An 8,832-nucleotide genomic window follows, 5' to 3' on the forward strand; every position below is an offset into this window, starting at 1 on the left:
TAATTTTATATATATACATATATATATATATATATATATATATATATATATATATATAATGTGTTATTTTTACACTTTATTTCAGTTGTTTTAATAATTTAATATTTGAATTTAATTAACACAATAGCAATATGCTAAATTAACACATAAATGTGTTTAATATTTAACACAAAAATTTTAATCGGCACATTTTTTAATAAGAAAATATAAATTTTCCAACGGTATTACAAAAACTGATTATCTCAATAGGAAAATAATATTGTACAATATTTTTAAGATGTGATATCTTTGACAGTAAAATTTTACAGGGAGCTTATCTACATATTGTAGTTTCTTCTATTTTTTTCAAACAATTATATTCATTATGGCACAATGTAAGGGTTGCAATCCGTATTCATGATGTGTATGAATTTTTTTCGGACATTAGATATATCGAGGTTTTGCCCCACCCTCAGTTTTTCCCCTACTTAAACGCGCGGCATGAATATAATCTTCGAGCGAAGAATGAAATCATTCTGCGAGCGGCAATCGAGTCTTCGACGGACAGTAGCTCTGGCAATTCACTTTAAGCAACATGTTCGCTCGACTGATCATCGTCCTCGCGCTTGGCAGTGTTACTCAAGCCGAAGAGTACGCGTGAGTACCGAGCCAGAGATTGGAGAGATATCATTCTAATTTCATCAATTTCATGCTTTTTAATATCACTAGTCCAAAAGAAAATGCATCGATTGTCGCGTTACTATTGCTCCGTAAATACACAGAGATTATTTTCGCACATTCGACGTTGAATAACACTTGATATCAAATATTAAACTCGGTATAATTTCGGTATAAATTAAGATTTTGATGATTGATCTTGATTTTGATCATCGATTTTTAATAACATCCGCTATTATTTCTCGCTATTTTCTCCGATTATCATCGTCTGTATCTTCGTATATGATAGGAACACGAGTTGATTATGCATACATTGTACATGCTCTTTAAAGCGGTCAAGCAACAGTGCCAGGTCCAATCACGTAAATATTAGTTTTAGATGGAGAAAGGTAATTCACTTGATATATATATATATATATATGGTGACAGGAGCAACAGGATGGGTGAATTCATTGAGGAATAGACCGCATCGGCCTCGAGATCTTTCTGAAGTTCAAAGATATTTGAAAGATGATTAAACTCATTGTTTTTTTTTCCCGCCATTCTCGAACTCGAATGCACACTCATAATCTGCATTTAGAAATCTTTTCACGGTAATACCGTTATAATGATGAAATAAAATTTGGTATTTCTTTTCTCTTGACAATAGGAATTATTTTTGATGCTTGATAGAAAATCGCACAGATAAAATATACATTTATGATTTAATGTAAAGTATAATTTTTTACTCAGAAATTTTTAGACAATGATGGCATACCATTAAAAAATGTAGATGCAATAAAATATAACTTGCTATGCATGTTTTTAAATGAAAATTATTTTTTTGAATTTATAGATAGAATTTTAAATGTGAAATATAGTGATTTGATAATCAAATGTTATTTTACATTATTTACGTTATTCCTAAGTGAAAGAAAATATTTATTATAATTCTATTATATTTTTTGAAAAGAATGTGATTGTCATTCTTGATATTTTAAAAATGATTAAATTATGCAGTAGCATAATCAGTCACCGTTATACCGTTACAATTCTTTCATGGATATAGTCTCGAGTTCTGTTTTATGAATACCACATGATCAAAACATTAACGTGCATTGTTGTTTGTGATTTAAAATTCTCTATTAGAATTTTACGAGATTTAAATGTTTATTTATTGCATACAAACAATATACTTATAATAATAAAAATAAACTTATAAAACAAATAATTGAGAATTTTCTCACGCGATATTGAAACATCCGGCAAAAAGTTTTTCAATATTTTTTTTCCAATCCAATAGTTCTCCTTGGCAATATAAATGCGATGGTGGTCTCTGCAAGAAAGTATTGATCACGGAACAGGATATCAACCCGGTTGCTCTTAGCGTATGCCAATTATCTTGTGGTGAAGCTGGTACCCTTTGGCCGAAACCGACGGGACATCTCTCCATCAGCAAAACCACAGTACCGCTTAATCCCGAAAACATCGTGCTGACCGGAATCTCCACGCAGACGGCGTGCGGAAATCTTCTTCAGAGGAACGTGGAATATTTAAAGGAGGAGAAGAAGAGACTTGGCGGTTCCGTAACCCCGAATACCGGCGGCACAAAACTAGTGATTCGCTTCAACGAAGGAATCAATCTCGACGATGTCAAGCTGACCTTGGATACCGACGAGAGCTACACTCTCCGAGTTGTTATGGTCGATGGGCATGTGAGTTTTATAACAAAAAAAAGCAAAAAAAAATGCGCGTCGCGATGAATAAATTTATTTTGGGTTCTCAGTAAATTGTCGACCGATGTTTCTGTGAATTGTCCAACTGTAATTTATGTACTGTCGTATTTGGACTTCGAAAATAAAATTGTCTGCATTTCTTATGAATAAGATTAAGGGGGCTTATTCGTTTGAACTCGAAAAATAAATATATTTTCAGATTTTTGGCAACGCAATGATTTGATAAAATTTTTTTACTTTTTTATAATATTAATACAACATTATTAAATACTTATGTAAATAAAAATTTCCAGTTTAAATATTTTTTTCTTTTTTTTTTTATGTTATGTGAAAAGTTATGTTAAAATATTTATACTGAGATTTTATAAATGGGTTAAATACTTTTCTGTTATTTCAAGCATTATTGTCAATCTTATTTTCATAACTGTCATTAATGAAATAGATCATTAATGAAATATCTTCGAAATTCATAAATGTGTTTTCTATGCATACATGTGAGAAAAAGATACACATTTAACTGCATATACATATATATGTACATATAAAAAAATATATTTTATATCACTGTTATTTTGTGTTATATTATATTCTGCTAATGACCATGTGATTCTTTTAATATAATATATCAGTGATGTTAATGTTGGAATTAAAATTATTAAAACTTTTTGCATGATGGACAGATGACATATATGAGATATAATTCGTACTATTAGTTGTTACCGTTTCTATCTCTGACGACTTAAAAACATCGAGCAAACGCTTGACAAATAAGAAATTGTACATTCAAATTCGTTTTTAATATACAATTAAAGTTTGCTAATATAAATTTTAGGTGGAGGCTGACATCACGGCAAATACATTCTTTGGAGCTCGACATGCCGTAGAGACCCTTAGCCAGCTGATTGTCTTCGATGATCTGCGCAATCAGATTCAAATAGCCAATGAAGTATATATTGTGGACGGTCCAAAATATCCCTACCGCGGGATTCTTTTGGACACTAGTCGAAATTACATTGACAAAGAGACGATTCTGCGAACGATCCATGGCATGGCCATGTCTAAATTAAACACACTTCATTGGCATATCACCGATTCCCAAAGTTTTCCCTATGTTAGCAGAACGTGGCCTGATTTTGCCAAGTACGGTAGCTATAAACCAACCAAGATCTACACACCTGAGATGATCAAGGAGATCATTGACTATGCTTTGATCCGCGGTGTCAGGGTTCTGCCGGAGTTTGACGCACCTGCGCATGTCGGCGAAGGTTGGCAGTGGGTAAGTGATAACTTGTATATCAGCAGATTTTTCTTTATTACCTTGATTATAGATAAGAGATCTACGATATCATATATGTATACAATAATTCGATATCATATATACAATAATTTTTATTATTACGAAAAGAGTATTAGTAATAAATAAGTATGAGAACATACATTATTAAATTCATTATGACGTAAATAAAAATTTTTATAAGAAAGGATAATAAGATTTAATTAAAACGTTTTATAACAAAAATTGTATCAATACAATTTTATCTTTGATAATTTAAACGGTCTGAAAATTTTATGCAATTTGGTCAGCGAGTAATAAAAATGGTATTTTTCTTAATGTAAAAAAGCTGTTTACGCATTACTCTTTTCTTGCAAATTGCATCAATTCTTCTTACTCGTTCATACCTTAATGACTAATTGTCATTGCAGATTAAACAGTCTGCTTGAGAGATAACATCTGTGTTTGAGTTAATAAATTTAAGTGATTAATTAAGAAATATTACATATATATAGTGTTTAAACACAGATGTTGTTTGAAACAATCTTGAATCATTTTATTAAATATTCGAATAAATGCATACATTCGATATCATATATACAATAATAATATAGAGCAATGCATACATTAACTGCATTTAACACAAAATCACAGTAAAATAATTAAAATAAAATAGCGATATATATGTGTGTATGAAATGTGTGGATAAATACATATACATATATAAGAAATATTCTACATGATATATAAAGATAGCTTAGAGATCGTATTGAACATTTTAAATTGATTTACTACAAAAATATTATGCAAAAGTATTTTAAGATGTATGTATGTGTGAGAACTATTTTTAAAATTAATTTGAATCTTTTGTTAAAAAAGAAATACATTTTTCTTAAATATAATTTACTATTTTTCTTTATACAAGGTTGGCGACAACACTACAGTTTGTTTCAAAGCTGAACCCTGGAAGAACTATTGTGTGGAGCCGCCGTGTGGTCAGCTGAATCCTACCAGCGAGAGGATGTACGAAATTCTCGAGGGAATCTACAAAGATATGATAGAAGATTTCCGACAGCCGGACATCTTCCATATGGGCGGCGACGAAGTGAATATCAACTGCTGGAGATCCACGAATATCATTACCAACTGGATGCTAAAAAGGGGATGGGATCTTAGCGAGAGCAGTTTCTATCTTTTGTGGGACTATTTTCAGGAAAGAGCTCTCGAGAAACTAAAGATCGCCAACGATGGTAAGGATATTCCGGCCATCCTGTGGACCAGCGGACTCACTAGCGAGGAGAATATTCATCATATCGATCCTAAGAAATATATAATTCAGATTTGGACGACTGGCGACGATTCGACTATTGGGAGACTGCTGCGCAATGATTTTAAAATTATTTTTTCAAACTACGATGCTCTATATCTTGATTGTGGGTGAGAAAAATTAATGAAAATTATAATAATGTATATTTTTTTCTTTTTTACGAGATTTTTTTGCGAAGAATTGAAGAATCTAAAAATTTTTGATTGATGTATTGTACGATTTAAATAATCTTTAAATAAACATAATATATGTATAATACATAAATGCTACTTTGAAAAAATGAGCATTAAATATACATATAATTATTTATACACGGTACGTTCAAAAAGTTCCAAGATTGATTTTTTCTTTTTTTAAATATATAAGGGCTACTATTTCTCAATCAATAATGGAACTAGATAGTTCAGGACAATCACGCTTTTTGCATCATTTGATGTTTCCATCGCCGTTTTTTTTTTTTTAAACTTTTGAAGCAAAATTTAATTGCAAATCATTGCTTCATTTTTGAAATTGCGACAATACAAAAAACGAACAAGCAATCTTTCAATGTGCACTGTTAAAAAAATTAAAATTGCATATAATGCAATGGAAATAATATAGAATATGTCAAAAGGTATTAGTTCAGTATTGATTGAGAGATAGTGTAGTATACATTAATATATTAAAAAAAATCAATCTCGGAAGTTTTTTAACATATTGTGCATATACACATTATATGAATTATAATACATAATTATGTTTTATGTGTATTAAATGTATTCTGAAAATACGAATTAATTATTTTAGAAAATTAAGCATTATTTTTTTTTTTTATATAGATTTGCAGCTTGGGTAGGCGAGGGTGTCAACTGGTGCTCACCATATAAGGGCTGGCAAAAGATTTATGATAATTCTCCATTACAGATAGTTAAGAAACAAGGATATGAAAATAAAAAACATCTTATTCTAGGTAAAATAACTGTTTAAACTTTATCAGCATTGCTATAAATTTGTATGTTATAAGATAATATGTTATATAAGATTGTACTAAATAATTATTGTTTTCTATATGTTATGTAAAATGTGTAATATTATAATACTTGTGACAAAAAAAAAATACATTTAAAAATATTATATTAATATGTAGATCAGTTGTATCGAATATAAGTTTACAACAAAAATTTTTATTTACTTCCTAATATTAACAAGTAATTGCAAATAACCGATAGTCTAATACATACAGGTGGAGAGGCTGCACTTTGGACCGAACAGGCGGATAGCACATCCACCGACTCGAGATTGTGGCCGAGATCAGCCGCAATGGCCGAAAGATTGTGGAGTGAGCCGGATTCCACTTGGCATCACGCCGAGCAGAGGATGTTGAGGCAACGCGAGAGACTCGTCGAACGTGGAATCTACGCGGACAGATTGGAACCTGAGTGGTGCATGCAAAATCAAGGCTCGTGCTACGCATAAATTCTAGACAGCAAATAATTCTATGCAATCTTATTGTTTTTATATAAATATATCTTATGTTAAAATAAATCATCACAACTATTTTTGACTTTGTCATTTTGATTTTTTCTCGTAGAAATTTAATTGACATCTGAATGGTTCTAATCTGAATTTTATTTGCTATCGATTGCAATCGATTGCAATGAAAACATAAATTACCGTGTAAAAGTAAAATTTCTATCAAAAAAAAAAATTTTTTTTTTTCTAAAATTTGAACTTTTTATCATTTAACGTATTTAAATTTAAACATTTAAGACAGTCAAATAATTGTATGTAATTCATACATTCATTACATCATGAAGATTAACTCGCGATAATATATTATGTGCACGTGTCAAGCAGGGTTGATGTATCTTATTTTATAAGAATTCATAATAATGTTATATTAGAACAAATTTTATTATTGTATCTTTATTCATATAATTTACAATATCTTCAAAAGGCAATATATCACCAAGAGGCAATAAATGCCTGCCTTATAAAGCAATTTTTATATGGATCTATCAGAATGATTGATTGAACTCTCGTTTTTCTCTCGATAGAAAGAAGAAATTGTATGTTTATCCAAAGTCATGTATCGAAAATTCTTTTTCTAAACGTCGATCGCGTCAAGAATCGGGAGATAATTTGATATAATTAATTCTCTCTCCATCTCCCTACCTTCTTTCCTCCCTCCTCCTCCTCCCGTCTCTCCCCTCTGTCCTTTTCTCTAAGTAACAATTATTTTTTTATAAATAATAAAAATATTTTATCTAAAATTAATAAATATATTTTATCCAATGCTTTATTGTTCGACTTTTCGACGTTTAAATATGATTCGGATCGCGCAATAAAATAGTTGAATCGCGAATACGAGTAATTAATGGTAAACTCCGTGATATATAAATTGTTAATTTAATAATTGATTTATAATTTAAAGTACATATATAATTTAATATTCCGTTTGCATATATGTTACAGTACGGAAAGTATTTCGGCAACAAATTATCAAAACATAAGGGTAATGAGGTGAGACGCTCGAATTCCTTTCTTACGTGTTATCATTCGCACGACCCTCAAACAGTAAAGTAGCAGTGCGAGACGCTCCGTTAAATTCATTTTCTAAACATAATCGTGACAAGTATTGACTTAATTTCGTAAGATTAATAATTAGTTATCTTTTGTCTATCTTAAATAATAATTATAATTTAATATTATAATTAAACATAATTATATCGCTACAATAAGTTTTTTTAGCGCGTATTTTGAGTGATGTATATACACATTTAATCAAGACTAGAATCATGTATCATAATATTGTAAACTGGAGAAATATCTTATAATTTAAATTAATGTAATTTAAAATCTATAAAATTTTATTTTCCTATAACTCTGCAAATACATACATGTGTTCTCTGTTAGCATTACTGAATAATCTTCTTTTATACACTAGACAACACACAGCGTGCGCTTCACGCGCGCTATTTATTTCTTTTTATTATACATTTTTAATAACACAATTTTCAATACTAGAATACTATAAACGCGCGCTACGCGCGCGCCATTTGTTTTATATGTATGTGTATATAATTACTTACATATTAATTCTAGTTTACTACTTTTTCAAAATAAATTAAATAAAAATTACACACCCACTTAATATTCAGACTATCAAATGTGTCGCTCATTTTCAGTTATGACAAGCTTTTATTAATATAAAGTAATGTTCAGTGCATCGTCGAGATAACCAATCAGCATCGCGAAAAAGAGGTAACAATATTGCCAGTATATAATAAACTCCGTGATATATTAATTCATAATTTAATAATTGATTTATAATTTAAAATACATGTATAATTTAATATTCCGTTTGTATATACGTCATAGTAAGGAAAATATTTCAGCAATGAATAATCAAAACATAACATAATATACGGCCTTGACGATGTAAACATTAGCGCGCTAGTGTTATGGCTTACGGCTTTATTATTTTCACGGCGACACTCGAACAGAAAGGAACACTCCACAAAATTTCTCTACTCAACGCGATCGCGACAAGTATCGGGAAATAATTTAATATCATAAATAATTAATTATCTTTTACACACTTTAAATTTTAAATAATACGTAATTATATCATAATGGATAAATTTCGAAGCGCGTATTTTGCATGACCTTTTAATCGAGAATCGAAATGATTAGATAGAATCAAAATTGTAAATTATTGTTTTATCGCAATCTTTCTCTCTCTCTTTCTCTCTTTATAAACAATAATTATTTCTTTAAAAATACTTGATTTTTAATTATATTTCTTTTATATTTTATCATTCATATTTTATTATTCGATTTTTGATAATTTAAATATGATTTGGCTTGAGAACGCGTAA

The 8,832-nt window shown here is 29.8% G+C and overlaps 1 protein-coding gene across 1 annotated transcript; it reads left to right on the plus strand.

The window, feature by feature from the left end:
- Positions 1 to 479: 479 nt before the first annotated feature.
- On the plus strand, positions 480 to 6,508 carry LOC126858626 (chitooligosaccharidolytic beta-N-acetylglucosaminidase). Its single transcript, XM_050609105.1, has 6 exons — positions 480 to 636; positions 1,940 to 2,351; positions 3,205 to 3,648; positions 4,571 to 5,082; positions 5,791 to 5,921; positions 6,195 to 6,508. The coding sequence occupies exons 1-6, from the start codon at positions 575 to 577 to the stop codon at positions 6,425 to 6,427; spliced, it is 1,794 nt and encodes a 597-aa protein (XP_050465062.1). The 5' UTR covers positions 480 to 574; the 3' UTR covers positions 6,428 to 6,508.
- The last annotated feature ends 2,324 nt before the right edge of the window (positions 6,509 to 8,832 follow it).

Source organism: Cataglyphis hispanica, chromosome 26, assembly GCF_021464435.1.
Source record: "Cataglyphis hispanica isolate Lineage 1 chromosome 26, ULB_Chis1_1.0, whole genome shotgun sequence".
NCBI classification, from domain to species: Eukaryota; Metazoa; Arthropoda; class Insecta; order Hymenoptera; family Formicidae; genus Cataglyphis; species Cataglyphis hispanica.

Coding starts and splice junctions, on each gene's coding strand:
- LOC126858626 (XM_050609105.1), top strand. CDS start 575: ATGTTCGCTCGACTGATCATCGTCCTCGCGCTTGGCAGTGTTACTCAA. Junction 3,649..4,570: donor TCGGCGAAGGTTGGCAGTGG/GTAAGTGATAAC, acceptor TCTTTATACAAG/GTTGGCGACAACACTACAGT. Junction 5,922..6,194: donor TAAAAAACATCTTATTCTAG/GTAAAATAACTG, acceptor TAATACATACAG/GTGGAGAGGCTGCACTTTGG.